The 26,814-nt window shown below is 48.3% G+C and overlaps 1 protein-coding gene across 4 annotated transcripts in view; it reads left to right on the top strand.

Moving 5' to 3' along the window:
• Positions 1-26,814, top strand: part of CIITA (class II major histocompatibility complex transactivator) — a 53,884-nt gene that overhangs the window by 11,679 nt on the left and 15,391 nt on the right. For all 4 annotated transcript variants that reach the window (XM_035131936.2, XM_035131938.2, XM_035131940.2 and 1 more), the window contains exons 2-11: positions 3,284-3,385; positions 5,720-5,830; positions 7,984-8,043; positions 8,159-8,215; positions 8,711-8,752; positions 10,750-10,881; positions 19,881-20,018; positions 22,560-22,628; positions 23,547-25,230; positions 25,400-25,573. In XM_035131936.2, the coding sequence (XP_034987827.2) occupies positions 3,284-3,385; positions 5,720-5,830; positions 7,984-8,043; positions 8,159-8,215; positions 8,711-8,752; positions 10,750-10,881; positions 19,881-20,018; positions 22,560-22,628; positions 23,547-25,230; positions 25,400-25,573 (2,569 nt within the window). The remainder of the gene's footprint in view (positions 1-3,283; positions 3,386-5,719; positions 5,831-7,983; positions 8,044-8,158; positions 8,216-8,710; positions 8,753-10,749; positions 10,882-19,880; positions 20,019-22,559; positions 22,629-23,546; positions 25,231-25,399; positions 25,574-26,814) is intronic.

Here is a 26,814-nt window from a genome sequence, read left to right as displayed (position 1 = left end):
TGCATACACACACACACACACACACACACACACACACACACACATACACACATGCAGAACCAATAAAAGATTTGGGGAAGTGGGGAGGACACCACCAGGCGCATGCCCTCCAACATTCCTCATATGAAAATAGGGATATTTCTCACTCTAAATCTCACACGATAAAACATCAAACATTAAAAGCTTCCCTAACATCAAACATTACAAGTCTTCTAAAAGTCAGGTAGTTGCATTTCCTTGACATCCAATGGGAGGGCGTTCCACAGGGCAGGCGCCACTACCGAGAAGGCCCTCTGCCTGGTTCCCTGTAGCCTCACTTCTGGCAGGGAGAAAACCGCCAGAAGGCCCTTGGAGCTGGACCTCAGTGTTTGGGCTGAACAGTGGGGGTGGAGACGCTCCTTCAGGTAGCCACGGGCGTTTAGGGCTTTAAAGGTCAGCACCAACACTGTGAATTGTGCTCGGAAACGTACTGGGAGCCAATGTAGGTCTTTCAAGACTAGTGGTATGTGGTCTCGGTGGCCGCTCCCAGTCACCAGTCTAGCTGCCGCATTCTGGATTAGTTGTAGTTTCCGGGTCACCTTCAAAGGTAGCCCCACGTAGAGCGCATTGCAGTAGTCCAAGCGGGAGATAACCAGAGCATGCACCACTCTGGCGAGACAGTCCGCGGGCAGGTAGGGTCTCATCCTGCGTATCAGATGGAGCTGGTAGACACCTGGGCACTGAATTGACCTGCGCCTCCATGGACAACCTCATTCAGGACCAGGGAGTCCTCCATACCCACCTGCAAAGGAAGAGGGGACTTTGAGCTCATTTAGCACCCTGTTGCAATGCTTCCTGTTATACCAGTCCTAAGTCCTAAACTGGGATCCCAGAAGCTGCTTGGATCTTCAGCAGGTGATTCTTCAGCGAGACTTTCTTGTCTTATTTGGAGCCAACTGCTACACAAGCTACATTACCAAAAAAACACTCAAATCGAAACGCAGAAGCTTGTTCCTGTTAACGGCAGCAGTTTGGCTGTGGGTTGAGGGAAGGGAAATGTCGGGGGGGGGGGCAACACACCAAAGTGGTTTCCATCTAGTCCGGCATCCCCTTCCCCCACGGTGGCCAGCCAGGTGCCACCAAAACTCATGTAGGGAGGCGTATCACATGTTGCGACCACAACCAGGGCATGGTCTGGAGGCAAAGGAGGCCACCTCCGTGCTAATGTTTGCAGCGTCCTCCTACAAATGATTAAATGGGCACGGCATTTCATGAAGCTAGCTAATGCACCGGTTTTGCTCAAGACTGTCAGGGCTTCAAGGCTAGTTGGCCACTGTTTGAACCTCTACTGTTTGGCAGTTAAACGCAAAGCCAGCTCTCAGACCTTACAAGTGTCCCTGTTTTCCAGGGGCGTCCCTCATTTAGAGAAGCCGTCCCAGCTCCTGCCAACCTAGCAGTTCGAAAGCACGTCAAAGTGCAAGTAGATAAATAGGTACCGGTACAGCGGGAAGGTAAACGGTGTTTCCGTGCGCTGCTCTGGTGCACCATGACCTGGAAGCTGTACGCCGGCTCCCTCGGCCAATAACACGAGATGAGCACCGCAACCCCAGAGTCGGTCACGACTGGACCAAATGGTCAGGGGTCCCTTTACCTTTACCTTTACACATCTTATTGGGGTTTCTCCAGCACTCTGGGCAGCTTCCAACATATATAAAAACATAAGAAAACATTAAACTTTTTTTTGGGGGGGGGGGAACTTCCCTATACAGGATTGCCTTCAGATGGCTCGGGCGTCGGGTAACTCCCTACCCTCCAACATTTCTCTGATGAAAATAAAGACATCCTAAGGAAAAGTGGGACCATTCCAGTATTGAATCAGAAATAAATAGTAAAATTACCATTTTGGAATTGAGTTCCTATTTTCATCGGAGAAATGTTGGAGGGTAAGAGCTCTTAAATGGAGAGCAAGAGAGATTGCCACATTTCTTTTTTAAAAAAAGAACTTTAACTTGGAAAAGCTTATTCATTGTTGGATCCCAACCAATCAGGGATCATGCCCTGAATGTGATGTTGTGACAGATTACTGCTGAGGTAGTACAGTGCAGTGGTCAGAGTGCTGGAAAGCCGCAGGTTCAAATCCCCCGTCAGCCATAGAACATTGTTGGCTCACACTGAGCCCAGGCACTCTCATTGTCAGACAAACCTACCTCACAGGGTTGCCATGAGGGGGAAGGGGGCAGGAGAGCCATGCAAATTTCTCTTTGGATGAAGGCTATCTATTAGATTATCCATGCCAACGATACCAAGTTGCAAGCATTTACTATACACACACACACTTCCTGTTTTTGAGCATGGGGGTTGGCACTTCCCTTTAAAACACTGAGCATTGAGGCACATCAGCACCTGTGTTTTGAAAATGCACACAAACTTGCTCCTTTTTTGTACAATTCTGACCTTTGGTAGAAAAAACCCCACCCCAAATGTGGGCATTTTTTTGAGGCATGTGAATACCTGGAGCTAGCTAAATTAACAGACTGGATAAGTAACAAACCTAGAAACAGAACCAGGATCCAGTGGGAATGTCTAAATGAATATTTAAGGAATTTAGGAGTGGGGAAGGAAACATGGCTGTGTCTAGAATAACTGTGCAGGGTAAATGTATAAAAAGATGCTTAAAGTATTTCTTCTCTTTGTATATGTAAATGTGATTGCTATCTAGAGGACAATTGTATAAAAGTACTGAAAGGTTTATTTCTGTGTTCAGTGCGGTGGAAGTATCATAAGATGTAATGAATGTAGGTAAGAGAGGGCTGTTGATTCAGTCCTTCTTTTTCTTTTCAATCTTTCTTTTTTCCTTCTTTCCCCTTTTTTAACTTTTTACCTTTTTCTTTTTTCTTTCTCTTTCTTTTTTCACTCATCAGTCTTTTTGGGGATTTTAAATTTATGTAAACATTATAAAATTGAAGCTATATATTGTATATATATGTATGTACTGTTCTTTGCAATAATAAAATTTAATAAAAGAAAAAAGAAAAGAAAAAAACCCACCCCAAATGTGGGCATTTTTTGAGGCATGAGAAAAACACGAGCTAAACAGAGCAAGTCCTAACTGGTTTCAGCACTAATATAGAGGAAATGAAACAAATTTTATTAAGTAAAGGGGTGTGTGTGTGTGTGTGTGTGTGTACGGGTGCGGGAATTTGGAAGCATGTGGAGCGCAAGGGGACCTGTGAGCCACGCAAATGCCAGAAGTGGCTGAATCATACATCTTTCGTTTTACTGATGATGGTGGCGATGCTTTCAGGTGACACCATGGACCCAGGCGTCCTGGCTGGGAAGAGCTGCCTGGACCTGCTGTTCAGTGACATCGACATTCCGGTTCTGTATAAGCAGGTAGTGGAAACAGGTGAGTTCCCCCCCCCCAAAGGCGGCATGAAAAATAATCCCTTGCTTGTTTTGTTTTTTTCATCTGCCTGCCGCCCCATAATTTTTTTATCGTGAAAGCTGCAAAAGACACATCGAGAGTCAGAAAACGAAGGGGACACGATGAAAGTGCAGAAACAATGGAAGAGGCCTTTCAGATAAGATATCTTTATTGTCATTGTCCCCTTGCGGGAACAACAAAATTACTTTCAATGAAATTTCTTTCCAGGGCAGTTCTGCCTGTCTGCATCTAGGAAATAAACCCATGTTGGCTGGCTTGGGGTACATTGCAGCTGCTGCCCACATAAATACTCATCCTTGTTTTCCCAGTCCTTCTGCACTGACCAGTCTTCTTCATCCTCTATTTTGGACTGGTCAATGGCTGGTGAAGGGTGGCACAAGAAGTACCGTACTTTCCTGTGTATAACATGCCCCTCTGTATAAGATGGCCCCTATTTTGGGGGACTCAAAATGAAAAAATGGGGGGGATTAGAATCATAGAATCATAGAGTTGGAAGAGACCACAAGGGTCATCCAGGCCAACCCCCTGCCAAGCAGGAAACACCATCAAAGCATTATTAACACATGCCTGTCAAGCCTCTGCTTAAAGACCTCCAAAGAAGGAGACTCCACCACACTCCTTGGGAGCAAATTCCACTGCCGAACAGCTCTTACTGTCAGGAAGTTCTTCCTAATGTTTAGGTGGAATCTTCTTTCTTGTAGTTTGAATCCATTGCTCCGTGTCCGCTTCTCTGGAGCAGCAGAAAACAATCTTTCTCCCTCCTCCGTATGACATCCTTTTATATATTTGAACATGGCTATCATATCACCCCTTAACCTTCTCTTCTCCAGGCTAAACATACCCAGCTCCCTAAGCCATTCCTCATAAGGCATTGTTTCCAGGCCTTTGACCATTTTAGTTGCCCTCCTCTGGACACGTTCCAGTTTGTCAGTATCCTTCTTGAACTGTGGTGCCCAGAACTGGACACAGTACTCCAGGTGAGGTCTGACCAGAGCAGAATACAGTGGTACTATTACTTCCCTAGATCTAGATGCTATACTCCTATTGATGCAGCCCAGAATTGCATTGGCTTTTTTAGCTGCTTTTTAGATTCCCCCAGAGTTCTTGAGCTTTGTGGGGGGGGGGGTTTGCCCTGACTTGTTGAGCTTTTGGGGGGGGGGATCGTTCACCCGGCTGGCCAACGCTGACAATACCACACATCGCAGAGGCAAAAAATACCTGCCCACCAGCAGCCGCCAATCGCCCGCCCAATTGCCGCAACAACAGCCAATCAACAGCAGCCCTTGTCGCAGCCACCAATCACCAGAACAATAGCCGCTAACCATCTCCTACTCGCGGCAGAGCAACCAATCACCCGTCACCACTCTGAACTACCCATGTATAAGACAACCCCAATTTTTAAACATTCTTTTTGCTGGAAAAAGGCCTTGTCTTATACACGGATAAGTACGGTACTTTCTGGGATCCAGAAACCCAAAGCATTCTCTGAGGGCAACCTCTGGCCAAATCAAATATTTTTGAGCTGGTTTTTCCAACTTGGTTCTTTTTTAAAAAAGCAAACAACAAGACTTTAAAGCAAAATTATGAGAGCGGTGGTAGGAACTGGGTGGAAGAGGGGTGTTGAAGGAAGGTGTACTGTATTTAAACCTCTGCCTTGACACGTCTTCCTAAATGCCCCCCCCCCAAAAGCAGCAATGGGTCAAGAAAACAGTGGGGGTTAAGCAGGTACCCTGCCAGTAGGAATGAAGGAGAAATTTGGTTCAGCTTAAACCTACCCAGTTTGCATTTTCCAAGATGTTCCACAAACTGCAACACAGCCAGCCTTTGAAACTTTAACTTCTCTGAATTTTGCAATGCAGTTCTCCAGCCAAGAAATATACAGTATATTAAAATGCATATACAAGGGTATGGTGTGTGCGACAACGCATATACTAATGAAAGTTACATACAGAAATGCATTATATCAGGGGGAAATCCTTGCAGAAACGTGTATATTCAGGGAAATTACATACCAAAGTGTGCCTATTAGGTGAAATTTGCCCCTGCGTGCAGCCCACCTGTCAATTGTGTGATGTTCTAGTGGCATCTGTGATTGGCAGGTGAGTTTCCATGCTGACCCACAGGGTGCGGCCAGATAATTATCTGGTCCTGGGAGCCTGAAAAGTTTCTCATTTCTATGGGCTCTGCAGCTATTTAAGGTGTTACTGCGGTTGGTGCTTTGTGTAGTAAGATAAAAGCAGCGTGGATGTTTTTGTGCACTATTAATGCCTCTTTCGTTTTATTTTTTTTAACTAGAACCTGACGATCAGGAAAACAACCCTGATCTCTTTTACACAGTGGAAAGTAATGAGAGTGGAGAACAAGTCTGCCTGTGTGCGGACACTGGAGAGGCCTATGATAAAATAGGTAGGAAGCTGGAATTTCGAGGATGGAGAGGAGCTGGGTGAGGCCTGGCTTGCTGGTTTGTTTGTTAGATATTATTAAATTTGTATACCGCCCTATACCCCCAAGTCTCAGGGTGGGTCACAGCATAAAATCAGAATGAATGAATGAATGAATCTTTATTTGCATCAGCCACCGGCATACCTGCCAAGTTGCTGTCGGAGAAATAAGGGACCGGGCCGGAAGTAGCAGACCGGAAGTCACACTGCAGCCATTTTGGAACTGGGCAGAGCAGCATCAAAAGTCGCTTCTGAGCATGCTCCGCCCAGTTCCAAAATGGTCGCCGCGCCACAATAAACCGGGGGAAAACAAAAAAATCCGTTTTTTCAGCTAGGAACAGCTGGAAAAACGGGGATTTCCCGGGGAATACGGGAGACTTGGCAGCTATGGCCATCGGTCATAGCAATAAAATGACAATACGATATACAAAGAATAAAAATAAAAAGTCAGTTATATAAAATACATTTTAGGGTTTTGAATCAATACTCAAATAGTGGATCTTATTCTGATTGCCCCAGCTAAAAACCTTGGAACCCTTTGCTGTCACCTGCTCACCTTGATCTGCCAAGAGAAAGGACACTGGGGCAGTGGTTGGGCGACCCGGAATGGACAATAAAAGAGGGGCGATGAACTCCTTCGCCAAGTCTTTATAAAGAGTGCAAGCCAGAAGGGCATGCGCCACCGATTTGGTACTGCCATCTCCGCAGGGACATAAGCATTTTTCATGTGGAATCTGTTGGAATCGTCCCTCAAGTACAGCCGAGGGCAATACATTCAGTCTTGTGAGAGTAAAAGCACATCTGTATTTTAGAATTGCTATATAAAATCATAATATAAAACCACAAAATACATAATAAAGAAAAAGACTAGACCTCCTTTTAGATCTTCTTGTTAGGATGTCTTGCAGTCAAAGGCTTTGAAAATGGCGGTGTGGTTTTTAATAAACAAAAACAAACAAACAAACAATACGTTATGGTTGCACAAACTACTCCTTTCCCCTGACCCAGGGATCACTCACCACAGATCTGGGCTCAAATCTATCAGGGAAGAGCTGGTATATATTTGGGGTTTTACCCTAATTAAACATAGGGTCAGAGGAAAGAGAGGCAGCTGACCAAGAGCAGCGGGTGGCAGGGTTTAATCCTGTGGGAGTCTTCCTTCGCAAGCATCTTCCCTGCAAAGAGGTCACAAAGGAGCTGGGATTTTATTGACTACTACATCACTTCATTGGTACTCCACGCAGCTCAAACCTTCTTTTGGGAAGGCAAAGCCAATTCGGCAGGCCTCTCCTAAGCCTTTTCACTGCTTTTTCTTTCTTTTCCCACTTGACCAGTGTGGTGTAGTGGTTAAGAGCGGTAGACTCGTAATCTGGGGAACCGGGTTCGCGTCTCCGCTCCTCCACATGCAGCTGCTGGGTGACCTTGGGCTAGTCACACTTCTCTGAAGTCTCTCAGCCCCACTCACCTCACAGAGTGTTTGTTGTGGGGGAGGAAGGGAAAGGAGAATGTTAGCCGCTTTGAGACTCCTTCGGGTATTGATAAAGCGGGATATCAAATCCAAACTCCTCCTCCTCCTCCTCCTCTTCTTCTTCTTCCTCAGCAATGGCTCCTTCTCCTTTTGCCTGACAAACCCAGATTGCTCTGAGCCCCCCCCCAACCCGATCCATGACGATCTGGGACGGTCTCCACCCAACTTGGGTGACACCCCATCCACACACACACCCTTTTCAGGGCTTCAGCTGAATCTAATGCACAACCCTAGTCAATAGGTTTTGTCCCTTCTTTTTTAAAAAAAAAACAAAACCGCACTTTTCTGCATTTGCAACCCAAGCAGTGTACAGAAGCCTCGGGTGCTGATTGGACGAGCTGCTCTTATGTCACAGAAGGGTCTCTGGTGCCCATCCAGGTTTTGCTGGACTATAACACCACCCCCGCTTCTAGCACCCCTGATGCTTGGCCATGCTTGCTGAGGCCGATGTCCAGGGATGCAAGGAGTTGTAGTTCAGCAACACCCAGAAGGCCAAAGGTTCGAGCTTTTATTTCTAGAAGAATTCACCTGTATGGCTTCTCACTTTGCTTTCTTCCCCACTTTTTTTTTAAAAAAAAAACACAATTTAGCTTCCTTGGCAGAATACGTGCTAAAAGACCAGCAAGAAAAACCTGAGGAAGATCTGTTTGGTAAGATTCTTGTATGCATGACAGACTTCAGTATTTTCTGTAAAGGTCTTGATGCGGCCTTGTCCAATCATGAATAAACAACCTGCTCTTCCCTTCCTGATTTCAAACCAAACAGGAAACTTGGTTCTAGATGAAGCAGCGGCTGAAACCCCAGGGGAGGCCGAGAAACGGGGTGAGTTTTATAGCAGCAAGGAGGAGAATCGGTGGGGTTCGCGCGCCAGCCGAGGGCAGGACGTCTTGCAGTTCCTTGTTTATTTCAGGCTTTTATTTTAGGCATTTATAACCAGCCTTATGCAAATAGCCTCAAGGCAGCTGACAAAAGCAGAACAGAATGTATGAAAATGCATGAAAGCAACATGTTATAACAGGAGACGAAAAACCTCATGATAGTTATTTTTAAAGCAGGTGTAAGGAACCATTGACCTTCAAGATGTTTGCTTATTTCCTAAGTCCATAGGGGACTAGAAGGGCTCTCAGATTCTGTCCTGGCACCCATCCCCACCCAATAGGAATGTAATTTAAAAGCAAACAGAAGTCTGCAAATTTCAGGGATTCTCCCAGGTGTGTGGCTACTTCCATCCCTGCCGTTCTGGCCGAGAGGGGTCACACCTGCTGAAGTCATTCTTCAAGGCACTGTGCCTTCAACTTCCTTTCTTTCCACCCCCAGGCAGCTGCTCTGATCCTCCAGAGCCCAAACGCAGGAAACTCGGTGAGTTGGGGATTGCGCCGATAGCTGGGCACCGCAGCGAGATAGATGTGCCTAGCCATGGCAGTGTAAAAGAGCTTGCTTCTCCATTGAACATGCACAGCGGAACTTTCCTCTCCAAATCTACGTCCTCTCTGCAAAGAAACGCACACACAATGTTCTTATCTCGTTTTCCTGTTGCAATTATACTTGCAAATGGCGGGTGACTAAGTCGTGGGATAGGAGGCGGAAAATAATCCCAATACTGGTAAAGGGAAAGAGAAAGGAGACCTGGATGGTTAAGTTCCGTCAAAGGTGGCCATGGGGTGTGGCGCTCATCTTGCTTTCAGGCTGAGGGAGCCGGTGTTTGTCCACAGACAGCTTTCCATGTCATGTGTCCAGCAGGACTAAACTGCTTCTGGCGCAACAGGACACAGAGTTCACTCCATCACAGGGATTTGAACCGCCGACCTTCCGATAGGCAACCCCAAGAGGCTCAGTGGTTTAGACCAGGCATGTCCAATCGGTCAATCGTGATCTTCCACGTAGTACGTTTCCGAGCACAGTTCAAAGTGTTGGTGCTGACCTTTAAAGCCCTAAATGGCCTCGGTCCAGTATACCTGAAGGAGCGTCTCCACCTCCATTGTTCTGCCCAGACACTGAGGTCCAGTACCAAGGGCCTTCTGGCGGTTCCCTCATTGCGAGAAGCCAAGTTGCAGGGAACCAGGCAGAGGGCCTTCTCGGTGGTGGCGCCTGTCCTGTGGAACGCCCTCACATCAGATGTCAAAGAGAAAAACAACTACCAGATTTTTAGAAGACATCTGAAGGCAGCCCTGTTTAGGGAGGCTTTTAATGTTTAATTGTTTTATTTCATTTTTCTGTTGGAAGCTGACCAGAGTGGTTGGGGAAACCCAGCCAGATGGACGGGGTATAAAATATTATTATTATTATCATTATCATTATCATTATTATCATTATTATTATACCAGTTGATTGCGGGGCGTCTGTGGTCGATCCTGGTCGATTGCGTGGTCCTGATCAATCTCCACAAAAATAAATACAACTTTTGGTCTTCCTCCCCGCAATAAGCTCAACAACTTTGGTCAATTCAATGGGTAGATCACTGCCAGTTTTTTTATATATAGTGGGAGTAGATCGCAGTCTCTTGGGAGTTGGACATGCCTGGTTTAGACCATAGCACCACCCGCTTCCCTTTAATGCCCATATATTTCACATCTGGCAATCAATGTGCCCCTTTGGTTTCACATAGTACTTGAGTAAATGAGTCTAAAAAGCCTGGGACACACATTTTCACGGTCTTCCAGCAGCTATGGCGGCTCATTTACCAGAAGTCATGTATTTAGCGTTAACTAAATGGCAGGGGGCTTGGCAGGGGGTTGGACTGGATGACCCTTGTGGTCTCTTCCAACTCTATGATTCTGTGATTCTATGAACTCTGGAAGTGTGTACAGTGGTGCCTCGCAAGAGGAATGTAATTCGTTCCGCGAGTCAATTCGTTTTGCGAAACATTCGTCTTGCGAATCGCGGTTTCCCATAGGAATGCATTGAATTTTTTTTTTTTGCCCATAGGAACGCATTAATTAAATTTCAATGCATTCCTATGGGAAACCGCGATTCGCAAGGCGGATTTTTCGCAAAACGAATTTGTCTTGAGAGTCACCATCAGATCGCAAGGCGCATTCGTCTTGCGAAAAATTCGTCTTGCAGGGCATTCGTCTTGCGAGGTACCACTGTACTCGATTCTGATTCTGAAACTAAGCCTCCTGATGCGTATTGCGCTCATGTGCACGATCGTGCGTGAGCATGCATAAGTGGCGGGGGGGAGGGAGATGCCTGTAATGTCATAAACTGGCTGTGATACATTTTTATGATACAGCGGTATAGAAACGTTTTTTAAAATAAATAAATTAGCCAGCCCTGAGCCTGATAGGAGCCTGGAGATGAAGTTGCACCAAAACTGCCTCCCTGTTTCATCGTTCTGCTTTTGCTTCCTCGCTCAGGGCATCCACCGGCTCTCTGCGTCGTCAGCGGCAATTGCATCACTATCCCTCTGAGCTGCTCCCCAGCTGACACTCTCTCGCCGCCCGACTTCCACATGGCGTTTTCGGTGACCACCATCAGCCCTGCCTTTGGTATGAGAAGCGATACTTTTGCAGGTTTGCGTTCTGCACCCTTTGGGATTATCAGTACAGAGGTACCTTGGTTCCTCAAACGCCTTGGTACTCAAACAACTTGGAACCCAAACACTGCAAACCCGGAAGTAAGTGTTCCGGTTTGCAAACTTTTTTTTGGAAGCCGAATATGCTCCGTTTTTGAGTACTGTGTCCAGTTCTGGGCACCACAGTTCAAGAAGGATACTGACAAGCTGGAATGTGTCCAGAGGAGGGCAACCAAAATGGTCAAAGGCCTGGAAACGATGCCTTATGAGGAACGGCTTAGGGAGCTGGGTATGTTTAGCCTGGAGAAGAGAAGGTTAAGGGGTGATATGATAGCCATGTTCAAATAGATAAAAGGATGTCATATAGAGGAGGGAGAAAGATTGTTTTCTGCTGCTCCAGAGAAGCGGACACGGAGCAATGGATTCAAACTACAAGAAAGAAGATTCCACCTAAACATTAGGAAGAACTTCCTGACAGTAAGAGCTGTTCGGCAGTGGAATTTGCTGCCAAGGAGTGTGGTGGAATCTCCTTCTTTGGAGGTCTTTAAGCAGAGGCTTGACAGGCATATGTCAACAATGCTTTGATGGTGTTTCCTGCTTGGCAGGGGGTTTGACTGGGTGGCCCTTGTGGTCTCTTCCAACTCTATGATTCTATGAGTGCCATGCTTCCAATCTGAGTGCCACACTTCCAATTTGAGTGTTACACTGAGGTATGTCTATTTTAGCTTTTTATTTTGCGTTTTTGTTCTTGTGGCTCTTTTTTGGGTGACTGTGTGGAACCTAGTTCAGCTACTGCTTGATTGATTGTGTGACTGCAGTACATTGTTTATTGCTTTCATTTTATGGATCAATGGTCTCGTTAGATAGTGAAATTAATGTCAAATTGCTGTTTGAGGGGTTGTTTTTAACAGTCGGGAACGGATTAACCCATTTTGCATTGCTTTCTATGGGAAAGCGTGGCTTGGGTTTTGGAACGCTTGGGTTTTGGAACGGACTTCTGGAACAGATTAAGTTTGAGAACCAAGGTACCATTGTATTTTAAAAAAGAAACCCACAACTGCGTAAGACATGTAAAAAAAATAATCAACACCAACAATAAGCTCAAAGGCAACCAAACACACTTGTCAGCATTCTATATGCCCGGGCAGGCTTGCCTAAACATAAGTGTTTTTAGAAGGCACCCCCTGCCTGCTGTCGATAGGCAGGGAGTTCCATAGTGCAGTTGAAGCCATGCTAAAAAATAATAGATTTCTTGCAAATGTGGAACGAAGATTATGTGGCACTTCTAACAGTGCCGGTTCTGCAGATTGAAGTGGTTGAATGGGTAAATATCAGGTAAGGTGCTCTATAGTAAATAAAAACTACAGATTCCTATGGAGAAATCATCACTGATACAGGATGTAAGTAAGGAGCAAAACACAGCCTTGTGTCCATCTGGCTTTTTTTCTAGGTGTTTGATGGGGAATTTGATTGTTTTGATGGGTGTTTTAATGGGGAATTTCTGCATCTGGGGGAAAAATCTGCTGAACCCTGGTGATTTAGGGTGGTGTGTATATATTTGCCATGGCAATAGCATCTCTCTTGCACTCTGCAGCCTCCCCAGATAATAATAATAATAATAATAATAATAATAATAATAATAATAATAATAATAATTTATTATTTATACCGCGCCCATCTGCCTGGGCCTCCCCAGCCACTCTGGGCAGCTTCCAACAGATTAAAATACAATAATCTATTAAACATTCAAAGCTTCCCTAGACAGGGCTGCCTTCAGATGTCTTCTAAAAGTCTGGTAGTTGTTATTCTCTTTGACATCTGATGGGAGGGCGTTCCACAGGGCGGGTGCCACCACCGAGAAGGCCCTCTGCCTGGTTCCCTGTAACTTCTTGCAACGAGGGAACCGCCAGAAGGCCCTCGGCACTAGACCTCGGCCACTAGTCCGGGCAGAAGGATGGGGGTGGAGACGCTCCTTCAGGTATACTGGACTGAGGCTGTTTAGGGCTTTAAAGGTCAGCACCAGCACTTTGAATTGTGCTTGGAAACGTACTGGGAGCCAATGTAGGTCTTTCAGGACCGGTGTTATGTGGTCTCGGCGGCCGCTCCCAGTCACCAGTCTAGCTGCCGCATTCTGGATTAATTGTAGTTTCCGGGTCACCTTCAAAGGTAGCCCCACATAGAGCGCATTGCAGTAGTCCAAGCGGGAGATAACTAGAGCATGCACCACTCTGGCGAGACTGTCTGCGGGCAGGTAGGGACTCAGCCTGCGTATCAGATGGAGCCGGTAGACACCTGGAGACTGAATTGACCTGTGCCTCCATGGACAGCTGTGAGCCCAAAATGACTCCCAGGCTGCGCACCTGGTCCTTCAGGGGCACAGTTACCCCATTCAGGACCAGGGAGTCCTCCACACCTGTCCCCAACAAACAGTACATCAGTCTTGTCAGGATTCAACCTCAATCTGTTAACCACCATCCATTCTCCAACCGCCTCCAGGCACTCACACAGGACATCCACCGCCTTCACTGGTTCTGATTTGAAAGAGAGATAGAGCTGGGTATCTGGATGCCTTCACCTCCTGATTTATAAAACTTCCGTGGGCGGAGTTACATCATGGCTTCTTCCCCTGGGCTTTAACTGAAGTGCGGGAAGCCAGGGAGGTTGAGTACTGAGCGCCTTAAACCAGTGCACTCCCTGACCTTGTTTTTAAGGAAGGCCCTTTCATTTTAACTTAAAGGTAAAAGGACCCCTGACCATTAGGTCCAGTTGTGACCAACTCTGGGGTTGTGGTGCTCATCTCGCGTTATTGGCCAAGGGAGCCAGCGTACAGCTTCCGGGTCATGTGGCCAACATGACTAAGCTGCTTCTGGCGAACCAGAGCAGCACATGGAAACGCCGTTTACCGTCCCGCTGTAGTGGTACCTATTTATCTACTCGCACTTTGACGTGCTTTCAAACTACTAGGTTGGCAGGAGCTGGGACCGAACAACGGGAGCTCACCCCGTTGCGGGGATTTGAACCGCCGACCTTCTGATCGGCAAGCCCTAGGCTCTGTGATTTAACCCACAGCGCCACCCGTGCTTAGATATACAGTGGAACCTCTAGAATTATGGAAGGCACCACATTGAGCCGCATGAAATGGAAGTCCATTCTGAAGAAGTGTGCATGCACACGAAAGCTCATACCTAGATAAAAACTTAGTTGGTCTTTAAGGTGCTACTGAAGGAATTTTTTTCTAGTGGAACCTTGGTTTACGCCTACCTCCATTTATGAACGCCTCGGTTTACGAACGCTACGGACCCAGAAGTGCTGACATCTAGGTTCCGCGGCGCTCGGATGCGCAGAAGTGATGCACATGCACAGAAGCGCTCTATCGGCGCTTTGCGCACACACAGAAGTGTGCCTTCGGCGACCGAACGCCTCCGCGGAACGGATCGCGTTCGCAAACCGAGGTACCACTGTATATACGGTATATATAACTTTTCCGGTGATGGTGCCTTGGGGCTTACTGGAAGTGTGGGCACCCAGGGAGGCTACAGGGTGCTGGCCACCAGAGAGATTATCTGCAGAATGGTGGGAGGGGAACGGAAACGACACTCCCAGACATCCCTTGGCCACCTCAAAAGTAAGGTAAGCAGCACAAGAAACACTTGGCACTCCCATCTCTGGGGATTTCACTGAAATTTCCTCTCCCTTCTGACCATGACTCTATTTCTGTCCCCATTAAGTGATGGAGGCATTTTTGGCACGGCACCGGTTTCATCGCAGCATGCTGAAGCGGTGGAAGAGTTTGGAAACTGGAGTTCCCGCATCAGTTTGGGATTAGAGTTACAGCGTCGTGTAAGGGGTGGGAGTAGGGGTGGACGGACACTTTGCTTGGAGCACTGGACCCTGATGGCACCAGCCCAAGCATGTGTTATCTGGATGGCGAGAACAAATCCCCGGGTGAAGCCGATGCAGAAGCGAAACGGCTGCAAGATCAGGTTGCATAGGAAGCTGCCTTCTTTGGAATCAGACCCCTTGATCCATGTAGCTCAGTGTCAGATACAATTGGCCTGAAAGTGAGATGAGCGCCACAACCCCATAGTCGCCTTTGACTGGACCTAACCGTCCAGGGGTCCTTTACCTTTTCACCTTTACGCTCTCCAGCAACTGCTATGCAGAGGCAAGACGTCATAAACTAGTTTTGTTCATTCGCAAAGCACTTACCTAAAAAGAGCCGCGCAGCATCAGGTTCATAGACCGTCTAGTCCAGTGTTTCCCAACCTTGGGTCTCCAGCTGTTTTTGGACTACAATTCCCATCGCCCCTGACCACCACTAGCTAGGGATGATGGGAGTTGTAGTCTAAAAACAGCTGGAGACACGAGGTTGGGAAACACTGATCTAGTCCAAACAGTCTGTTTGCACAGTGGCCAACCAGGCGTCCTAGTGGGAAGCCTGGAAGCAGAATCCAAGCACAAATGTGATTTCCAGTAACTGGTCTTCAGAGGAATAGCTGCCTCTAACAGTGGAGGGAGGATGTGTATCTTTGTGGTGGGGCATTAAGAGTGTTTGTCGACCACAGCAAATTATGGCAAGTTCTTAAAGAAATGGGAGTGCCTGATCACCTCATCTGTCTCCTGAGAAATCTCTATGTGGGACAAGAAGTTACAGTTAGAACTGGATATGGAACAACTTATTGGTTCAAAATTGGGAAAGGAATACAACGAGGCTGTATATTGTCTCCCTGCTTATTTAACTTATATGCAGAATTCATCATGCGAAAGGCTGGACTGGATGAATCCCAAGCCGGAATTAAGATTGCAGAAAGTGAGGAGGAATTAAAGAACCTTTTAATGAGGGTGAAAGAGAATAGCACAAAATATGGTCTGAAGCTCAACATAAAAAAAAAAACCAAGATCATGGCCACTGGTCCCATCACCTCCTGGCAAATAGAAGGGGAAGAAATGGAGGCAGTGATAGATTTTGCTTTCTTGGGTTCCATGATCACTGCAGATGGTGACAGCAGTCACGAAATTAAAAGACACCTGCTTCTTGGGAGAAAAGCAATGACAAACCTAGACAGCATCTTAAAAAGCAGAGATATCGCCTTGCCGACAAAGGTCCTCATAGTTAAAGCTATGGTTTTCCCAGTAGTGAGAGCTGGACCATAAAGCTGGACCATGGAAGTGAGAGCTGGACCATAAAGAAGGCTGATCGCTGAAGAATTGATGCTTTTGAATTATGGTGCTGGAGGAGTCTCTTGAGAGTCCCATGGACTGCAAAAAGATCAAACCTATCCATTCTGAAGGAAATCAGCCCTGAGTGCTCACTGGAAGGACAGATCCTGAAGCTGAGGCTCCAATACTTTGGCCACCTCATGACTCCCTGGAAAAGACCCTGATGTTGGGAAAGATGGAGGGCACAAGGAGAAGGGGACGACAGAGGACGAGATGGTTGGACAGTGTTCTCAAAGCTACGAACATGAGTGACCAAACTGCGGGAGGCAGTGGAAGACAGGAGTGCCTGGCGTGCTGTGGTCCATGGGGTCACGAAGAGTCGGACATGACTAAACAACAACAAGATCAGGGAGGGGTTTTGGAATGCTAATGGAACACTCTTGCAGGCCCCACGGCCTCCTCCGGCACTGGAACAGCTGCGCAGTATTCCTGGGAAGGGATCCTGGTGTTCTGGGACTCACAGCTGCAATCTTGTGAGCACCCGGTCTAGCAGAGTAAAAGCAGCGCAGACGGCGGTGAGGAGGTATCTGGACATACCTACTTTATTTCTACTCATTACAGATTGTAAGGTAAAGGTAAAGGGACCCCTGACCATTAGGTCCAGTCGTGTCCGACTCTGGGATTGCGCGCTCATCTCGCATTATTGGCCGAGGGAGCCGGCGTATAGCTTCCAGGTCATATGGCCAGCATGACAAAGCCGCTTCTGGCAAACCAGAGCAGCACATGGAAACGCTGTTTACCTTCCCACTGTAGCGGTTCCTATTTATCTACTTGCATTTTGACGTGCTTTCGAACTGCTAGGTTGGCAGGAGCTGGGACCAAGCAACGGGAGCTCACCCCGTCACAGGGATTCGAACTGCCAACCTTCTGATCAGCAAGCCCTAGGCTCAGGGGTTTAACCCACAGCACCACCTGGGTCCCAGTTACAGATTGTAGAACATAACAAACATGTATGAGAGGAGCAGCCCTCATACAGACATCCTGTCTTGTCGCAAGACAGAGCAGAAAGAAAAAGTACAACGGTACCAGAGATGGAAGCCACACAGACTGCCTTCCTTTCTCAAGAATCACATGATCCATGCAATTGGAGGAGTGAAAGGCTAATAAAAAAACCATGCCTCCTCGCTTGCTCCTCTGGAAAAGCAGAACCTCAGATCACTTTGGGACCTTCAAGTAAGGTATCTCAGGGCATCAAGGATGTTTAGAAGTGTTTTGTCTTCAGTCTGTTGGACTTCTACTTTTCACCTAGCTGCTTTTTATTTATGTAAATTATTTTTGTCATCATCTCTGGGTCCGAAGTCCGCTACCCGTAAACAATATAAAGCAGCCCATTACGCGATAACTGGAAACGGCTCGAGAAAACAAACAAAACAATGGGCAGCATCAGAGAAGCAGGAATTGAAATCCTGCTGAAACTAGGTGGGTCTGGATGTTATCATTCAGCTTGGGGTTGGTGCCAGAGTTAGACTCATAGGCTCATAGAATTGTAGGTTTATTTAACACCAGTTAGATTAAATCAGATGAACAAGGAATATTCAGTGTTATGTTGGGAGGGGATGCCAGGAAACTGGGAATTATCTTCACATCTGGTGGGGGTGTAAACATATACTTAATGATAAATTAACATGTGCCATTCAGGTAAAACGGGGAATAGGCAGGAGGAATGATTTTGAGGAGATAGGGAGGGCGTTTGTAGAATTTGTACTGTTAAAATGGAAAGGGGTCGAAACCATCGCAAGAGGTGTTGACATTTTGGCAGGTTGGATAGTGCGGTGGTGCAGTGCACATTTATTTATTTATAATTACTTTGTCAAAATAAATTAAATTAAATAAAATAAAATCATTATACCTGAAGGAGAGTCTCCACCCCCATCGTTCTGCCTGGACGCTGAGGTCCAGCGCCGAGGGCCTTCTGGCGGTTCGCTCACTGCGAGAAGCCAAGTTACAGGGAACCAGGCAGAGAGCCTTCTCGGTGGTGGCACCCGCCCTGTGGAATGCCCTCCCATCAGATGTCAAACAACTACCAGACTTTTAGAAGACATCAGAAGGCAGCCCTGTTTAGGGAAGCTTTTAATAAATGTTTAATAGATTATTGTATTTTAATATTCTGTTGGAAGCTGCCCAGAGTGGCTGGGGAAACCCAGCCAGTTGGGCGGGGTATAAACAAATAAATAAATAAGATAAATTGTAGGTTGGAAGGGACCCTCAGGGTCATCTAGTCCAACCCTCCTGCACACAACCGTCACTCAGTGGCCTCGAACCACCAACCTGCTGCTTAACAGCCAGGCGCCCTCACCCGTTGCACCGCCTGAGGCAGTGAAAGCACTCACATATACATTCTGCATTTCCAGGCAACCTGCCATTTGGGTTTTGCCATTTATCAGTGCCATTCTTCCAATTCCTCATTCAGCTCTACGTAGTTTCAGGGTAGCCACCCTGAAGGCCAAGAGGGTAAGCAAGTGAGTGTGAAGGCCCAGGGACCTCATGAGCACCCGAGGGAGACTTCAGGGCCGCCACTGCACTGACAGTCACCCCATCGGCAGCCCCTGCTTCCCACACTGCAGTGCAGTGGCAACCCACGGCAAGGTGGGCGGCTTCATTCCGAACCCTGTGTTGCAGCTGAGGAGCTGGACTGCATCTTGCTTCAAGGCCTCCTTGCCAAATCTATATATATAAATGTAAAAATGGTGAAACTGTGGGCTCCACTTTTCTCGGTAACCGCTTGACCGATTGCCCTGAAATTTGGACACAATGATCCATGCCACTTCCCAAGTGTTCACAGAACCTCAGATGCCTCACATTGCATACCTGCGCAGGTACAGACCTGCTTTTCCACAAACTGAAACAGCGCCCTCAAGTGGCGTTATTCCCTCAGCTCCTCCTCCTACACCCCCTCCCTCCCCATGGAGTCTATGCCACACCCAAAAACCCCGCCTCCTCCATGAGAGTCCTAGATCTCATCGGAGACACCCGACAGCAGCGTCTTGAGCTCCTACCACTGTCCTCAACTTCTCTGGAGGGAAGAGGGGACGGGATAACTAATAGATCAGAATAGGGTGGGGGGATTCACAGGGATACCCCTGTTTAAACATAACACCTGTAAAACAGGGGGACTCTGAAGCTCAGGGGGATCTGAAGGGGGGCTATTACCCTCCATTTCACAGACTAACACACAGCAACGCGTGCAGGGCCAGCTAGTGCATGATAAAAGGGAGATTACTTCATGGTTGCCAGCTGGCACTCTCAGCTACTGCCGTGTAGCAGCTCTCCTCCTGCTTTTCTGGACAGCTCCCCACCACACAGATGGAGAGGGGCAACAATCCTTGCAAGGCGGGCCCTGTGTCACTTAATGCAGATGGAGTCCAGAGGAAAAGGAAATCCTGAATACACTTGGTTGAGGAAATGGGACAAATCAGTGTATAATTTGAGTCGAAATAAACAGAGCGATGGCTTTGTCTTCATTCCTTCCTTCTGGCCTTGTAAATGGCAGGAAGACTTGCAATTAAACATACAGGGAGAGTGTGTGTGTGTGTAGAAACTCCCTCAGAACTACACTGCAAATCAGAGCACGTGAAGATCCTGCCAGTCTGCCTGGTTGCTAGCTGACTTTAACGCTAATGGAATTAACCCTTGAGTTACAACCAGAATGAGCCCTGTTGTTGCAGTTGTAGCAGCAGGGGCAATGGGTTGCTTCTTCAGAGGATTGTTGGTGAGCTGATGTTGATGATCAAACCCCTCTCTCCACGTTTGCAGAACCTCTTGCAAGCCCCAACCTGTACTACTGCCCGCTCGGCGTGGAAGATATTCAGGTAGTCTTTGCCTTCGAGCCTCTCAATCAGCGCGTGAATATTCTTGCTGAGCCAGAAGGTGCCGTCATTAATGCCTGTTCTGGTAAGCATCGTGATTTTTGCTGCAATTGTCCATTATTTGCACCCCTCTCCCCCCTTGTTATTTCTCCCCAACTGCTGTTGGTTGCAATATCAGCATCTGGACTGGGGGGGTGACCCTTGTTGGGAGAATTGCATGAGAGGCTAGGGTTAGATGTCCTTCCATTGGGGCTGTGGCCCTGATCTCTAAAATAAAATTTAAAATCCTCCCCACTTGCAAATGCAAAGGTATGATTAAGGTTAAGTTCCCTTTGGCTTTTGGAAGACATTCATCGAGTGCAGATAGAATAGAATATCTTTCCAATCCTGCTGAAAGCATCAGCTGCGCTTTCCTCACTCTCTGCTGCCCCCCAGAGGTTTAGTGCTGTGGCAACATAGAATGTGGGTGGCGCTGTGGGTTAAACCACAGAGCCTAGGGCTTGCCGATCAGAAGGTCGGCGGGTCGAATCCCTGTGACGGGGCGAGCTCCCGTTGCTCGGTCCCAGCTCCTGACAACCTAGCAGTTCGAAAGCACGTCCAAAGTGCAAGTAGATAAATAGGTACCGCTCCGGCGGGAAGGTAAACGGCATTTCTGTGCACTGCTCTGGTTTGCTAGAAGCAGCTTTGTCATGCCGGCCACATGACCTGGAAGCTGTACGCCGGCTCCCTCGGCCAATAATGCGAGATGAGCGCCGCAACCCCAGAGTTGGTCACGACTGGACCTAATGGTCAGGGGTCCCTTTGCCTTTAAGCTTTACTCAGAAATCAGTCACCCTGTGGGACCCATGTCTATCATTTGCAAGGGGGCTACTCTGAGTAGGACTGGTGTTGGCTGCAACCTAATAAAGATATTTATAAGAACTGAATGGACTTCTTTTGTTTTTTGTTTTTTAAAAGCCCTTTAAAATTAGAGGCACCCGTCAGCAGTATACAGTCCCCAAATCTGCCCTTTTGCAGAGCTGCTCCTTCAGTTTGATAACAAGTGTGAACCCACAGGCTAGCCGTGCTCTTTCGCTGCTGACAGGCCCCATGCACTATTGGTTTATCAGTCAAAAATGCCTCCAGGGGACCATGGGATTCCAGGTAAAAAGAATCAGTGGTTCGTATCAGATTTTTGCTTGTGCGTTTAAAACCCTTTGCTATTGCAATGCAAACACGGGTGCAGGGTGCATTCATGGAATCATAGAACTGTGGAGTTGGAAGGGACCCCAAGGTTCAAGCAGCTCAGACCTCTTTACACACTGAGCTTCTCAGGTAGATAGAGGCACAGCAATTGATTACCTTCTTCCCAAGGTAAAAAGGTAAAGGAGCCCTGGGCAGTTAGGTCCAGTCAAAGGCGACTATGGGGTTGCAGCACTCATCTCGCTTTCAGGCCAAGAGAGCTGGCGTTTGTCCACAGACAGCTTTCCAGGTCATGTGGCCAGCAGGACTAAACCGCTTCTGGCGCAACAGGACACTGTGACGAGTGCCAGAGAACATGGAAATGCCATTTACCTTCCCGCCACAGTGGTACCTATTTATCTACTTGCACTGGTGTGCTTTCGAATGGCTAGGTTGGCAGGAGCTGCGACCGAGCAACGGGAGCTCACCCCGTCGCGGGGATTCGACCCGCCGACCTTCTGATCGGCAAGCCCAAGAGGCTCGGTGGTTTAGACCACAGCGCCACCTCATGTCTGTCCCCAAGTGAATGACCTAGCTAAGCCTGGGAGGACAGCTTACTCTATGACATTAACCCCTTTATGCATTAACTAGTGTTGTTCAGCCCGTTTAGAAAACGGGCGCTAGAGGATATGTGAGAGGGAGCACTCTCTCTCTCTCTCTCTCTCTCTCTCTCTCTCTCTCTCTCTCGTGCGCTCTGCACTCTGCTGCGGGGCGCGCCAGGAACGCAAGTAAACAAACTCGCTATCCCGTCGTGCCCCACAGCTGAGTGCAGAGAGGGAGGGAAGGCCGTGGCCTCGCCGCTCCTCTTACGGGCTCCTCCGTCGAGCGCGCGAGGGGAAGGCGCGAGGGGAGGCGGAGTCCGGCGCCTGGGCCTAGCCGCCTCCCTCAGCCATAGTGCGCTTCGTCGCGGGCTTCGCCTACGACGACGATGGGGAAAGCCTGGCCGCCGGAGCCAAAGCAGCAGGAGCCGGAGCCCGGGGACTGGGAGGCTTCGGCGGGGGTGACCGGCTGCCCCGTCAGCAGGAGCGCCACTACCAGCTCAAACGGGAGGCGACAGGAAGGAGACCTATCCTCGCTGGACGCACACACGTGCGCGCTTCCCCCCCCCGCCAACGCTCAGTCCAGCCAGGAGCGGCGGTTGACAGCCGCAGGGAAACGGTAGGTGGGGGGGGGAGAGCGCGCGCGTGTGTGCGTCCTGTCTCTCCGTCCAATCCCTGTGTCCCTGGGGTACATGCGCAGTACCCCAGGGACACACGGGACAACTTGGACGCAGGGACAACTTGGACATTATTATATAGGATTAGGCTAAAGCAAGACTTAAGGCTGGGTTTCCCACGGTGGGGGGGGATGTTACAGGGGGTTTACAGGCCTGCTGTGTTTCAGTCTGCTCCCCTTTGACTCATAGATGTAGCTGTGGTTGACAAAGGACCTGGAGCCCCACCTGTTCCTTCAGAGCAAGCTCACAAACGACCAGGTGAGTGATGCTGCTTTTTAACCTGTTTCAATGCCAAGGGCCGGTGCTGCAAGCCAGGTAATTTGAGAGCAGGAGAGGCTCACTTGTGGCCACAGATCCCTCATCCCTGTTTTTGAGGAATGTCTTCAGAAGTTCCATTATTCACATCAAAACCACGCACCCGCCAAAACCTGACAGGTAAAGGCCGAAAGATGGGCAAAAAAACAAAAACACCCACACTGAGGGATTTTTCCTGCTGCTGGTCTGGTTCATTCAACATTTCAGAAAGCCACGTTTTCCACCTTAAGAATGACAAAGAATGGATGAAAGGAAGATAAAAGAAGAGCTGCTTGCAAAAGGATGGTGGACGCCCTGTTAAAAAAGACTCTGCACATAAGGTCCATCTGGAAGGATTTTATGCCGCTTGGGATGATTTTTATGCAGTTGTCAAAATGCTTGGCAAGTTCATTTGAAAAAAAAAATTATTTGCAGTTTTGGTTCACCCCTTCCAAAAAGGGATTAATTCTCTTCAATTGACAATTCATTCCCGTGGTCCTCAGCATTTTCTTTTTCAGTCTTCAGAATTTTACAAGCTGCTCTGCTAAGGGGACAAAGAAAACATTAAAACAAACACACACACATGCACAGTGTGATGTGAACATTTAGCTCACCCAGAAATGATAGGAACCACTTTCAGGTGTAATATGGACTGTTTTGAATTAGTTCATCTGAATTAGTTCATTCCAAGCATCCCAAGCATTTTAGGTAGTTCTGTCCCTATAATTCCCAAAAGAAGAACTTCTGTGTTGTTGTTTTTATACAAAGGTTATTTTAAACATCCTTTTCATTTCATTGTATATCATTTCCCAGTATGCTTTAACCTTACTACAAGACCACCACATGTGATAAAAAATAGCCTTCTTTTCTTTTTAATCCTAGGCCCTGTGGATGCGTTTCGCAGGAGGCTAAAAGACCACTTCCGGGAGACATGCCAATTTGCGCCCATGGAGCGAGAGTTCGCCCTGGACCGCCTTTACATCGAACGCGACTTGGCGCTGTGCCTCGTGGAAAGCAAGAACGCCGGGAAAAATGCCGACCTGAGGCCCTGCAACCTTAGAGAGAAAGGGAAGGTTGCGGGGAGCAGCCAGCTCTTTCAGCTGCCGTGGAAGAACAACCAGGGAACCAAAGTCATCGTCGTCTTGGGGAAAGCCGGAATGGGGAAAAGCCTGCTGGTCCAGAAGATCTGCCTGGACTGGTCCAGAGGCCTTTTGCCCAATTATGGCTTCCTTTTCCGATTCGATTGCCGGATGCTGGGCCTCCTCCCTGAAAACCGCTACAGCCTCAAGCAGCTGCTGTTTGAGCTCTCCGCTGGGCCTCAAGATGGCGGTGACGACATCTATAGGCACGTCCTGCGGTACCCAGAAAAGGTCCTCCTCATTTTTGATGGTTTTGAAGAGCTGAAGGACCGGGATGGCTTAACACCTGGTGTGGACAGCCTGCCCCACAAGGAGCCCTTGGATATTGGAGGCATCTTGGCCAGTATCTTCCAGAAGAAGGTTCTCGGCGGCTGCACGGTACTGCTAACCTCCCGCCCCAAGGACAAGTTGCAGCAGCATTTATCGAAGGTGGACGCGGCGCTCGAACTGGCAGGGTTCTCCACGCAGCAAGCCGAGTCCTACATTGCTCAGTACTTCGAAGGATCGCCCTGCTGTGGCGAGACGGTGGCTTTGATCAGGAACTGCCCTTACCTATTCAGCCATTGCTACACTCCTGACCTGTGTCGGTTCGTTTGCGAGGCTGTGTCTGAAGTGGGGGGCAAGGAACTGCCTTCCACGCTTACCGGCCTGTTGGCCAAGTTCCTACTCCAAAAACTGATGCGTTCCTCAACCCCCAAGCACCAGAATATCGCCGCTTTAGCTCAGGTGGCCTGGTCTTCCGGAGAGGACCACCGGAACGCACTCATGAGCTACAACTTTCCGTCCACGGAAGTGAAGGAGTTTGCTCTCAGCTGCGGACTGGTGGCCCCCCTCGCATTCCCGAAAGACTCGAGCAGCGGGAAAGAGGAATGTGGCTATGTGTTCCCTAGCTTTGTGGTCCAAAATTTCCTGGTTGCGCTGCATTTGGTGCTGGCTAAAGAGATCAAGGACAAAACGCTCACCAAATACCTCCGGCTGCTCTCCAAATCCAAGAAGTTTCTCTCCTCTTGGAGCTTGGTACCTTGTTTTTTGTCCGGCTTGCTGTTTTTAGGGGGCAAGCTGAGCTCCTCTGTCCTTTTCAGAGAGGAGGGGGAGATGGACACCAAGAGAATGGCCACCAAGAAGCAGAGAAGCTTCTCGAAATACGTCCGGAAACTCATGGAGCGTAATTTGAGTCCGGACAAGCTCCTTGATCTCCTCCACTGTCTCCACGAAGCGGGAGATCCTTGCCTTTTGAAGCAAATGGCTTTAGAACTCAAGTGTGACCTCTCTTTCTTGGGGTTTGCTCTCACGCCACCCCATGTCTACATTCTCCACTCTGTCATCAAACAAGCCAAAAGGAAGTTTGCTTTAGATTTGAGAGGGAGCGCCATTGACTCGGAAGGATTCAGACAGCTGGTCACCCTGAAGAATGTTGCATCGTTCAGGTATGTTTGGGGTGGTGATGTTCGTGGGTGTTGCACGTCAGCAACGGCCAAGCTCCTGGTCATGGGGCCCAGGGACCCATTGAAGTCTGTGGAGTGGATTGCCTGAGGTTCCCCATCTTTCGCACAGACGGCGCTCTCAACCTCAGTGTGGCATGTTGATTCTCTGCAGGGCATCCCTCAGCGATGCAGTCCGGCTCTGGAGGCAGTTGTGGGAAGCCGAGGAAACAGACCAACTGCAATCTGCCGTTGAGAAGTTTATGGTTGTTCCGTTCAAAGCCAAGACAATGAGGGACATTGATGATCTCTGTGCTCTTGTCGACATGCAGGAGAAAATGACCCAAAGGTAGGAGGGTTTTTTTTCTTGTCATGGGAATTCTAAGGTCATATATATACAAGGCAAACACATACATAAGTATATAAATCATGTGTCTGAAATAGTACAGGAGAACAATCCTGAAGCCATTTTGCCTCTCTCAAATTGGCCTCAAATATTTCTCTGCAAGGAGGAAGGAAATGGGAAAAGCTTTCCCATTGTCTTTGGACTATAGGGGCTTACACCTCCCTGCCATAGCTGCCAAGTCTCCCGCTGAAAAATGCAGGATCAGCAGTGGCGCAGCACCGGAAGTCGCTTCTACGCATGTCCGGACATGCGTAGAAGCAACTTCCGGTGCTGGCGCCGCCCGATTTCCAGTGTCCATACATGGGTAGCGCGGCACCAGAAGTTGCTTCTACGCATGTCCGGACATGCGTAGAAGCAACTTCCGGTGCCGCTCTGCCCAATTTTCGGTGCCCAGGCATGGGCAGAGCGGCACCAGAAGTCGCTTCTACACATGTTCGGACATGCGTAGAAGTGACTTCCGGTGCCGCGCTACCCATGTCTGGGCACCGGAAATCAGGTGGCGCCGGCACCCAAAATGGAGCCTCCCTGGCAGGTAGGAAATTTACGGGACTTTTTCCAATCCGGGCTGCCAGCGGGAAACAGTTTAAAATACAGGGGTTTCCCGTGAAAAACGGGAGACTTGGCAGCTATGCTCCCTGCAAATACAGTCTGGCAAGCATCTGTTAAGCTGAGCACACTATTGATATGCATAAGAGATTCGGGAACTAAGTATTTACCCTCTCAAAGAAATGGCCAGGCTACCCGGAAAAGGCAATCAAATAAGGCATTATCAGGTATCCTGGCAGACAGGAGAGAAGCAACACACTCAAATTTCTGCTGGGGACCACCTCTTTCTGTGATGTATATATGACGTTTGGGGGGGGGGAGGGTCTTGAGCTGCAGGGTAAAAAGGTAAAGGGACCCCTGACCATTAGGTCTAGTCATGACCGACTCTGGAGTTGCGCCACTCATCTTGCTTTAAAGGCCAAGGCCAAGCGCTCATCTCGCATTATTAGCTGAGGGAGCTGGTGTACAGCTTCCAGGTCATGTGGCCAGCATGACAAAGCTGCTTCTGGAGAACCAGAGCAGCACATGGAAACAGGGTAGGCAATTTCAAAAGTCTCTATAAGAGCTTGCACACCAATGTTCTGGGTTCCTCTCCTACCTCCCTGCGTGGGTGAGCACCCTGTTGCAACAGTTTAATG

The sequence above is a fragment of the Zootoca vivipara genome, chromosome 14 (assembly GCF_963506605.1).
Source record: "Zootoca vivipara chromosome 14, rZooViv1.1, whole genome shotgun sequence".
Taxonomy (NCBI): domain Eukaryota; kingdom Metazoa; phylum Chordata; class Lepidosauria; order Squamata; family Lacertidae; genus Zootoca; species Zootoca vivipara.
The sequence above is the reverse complement of the archived record's forward strand: the minus strand, read 5'-3'. Positions and strand labels throughout refer to the sequence as shown.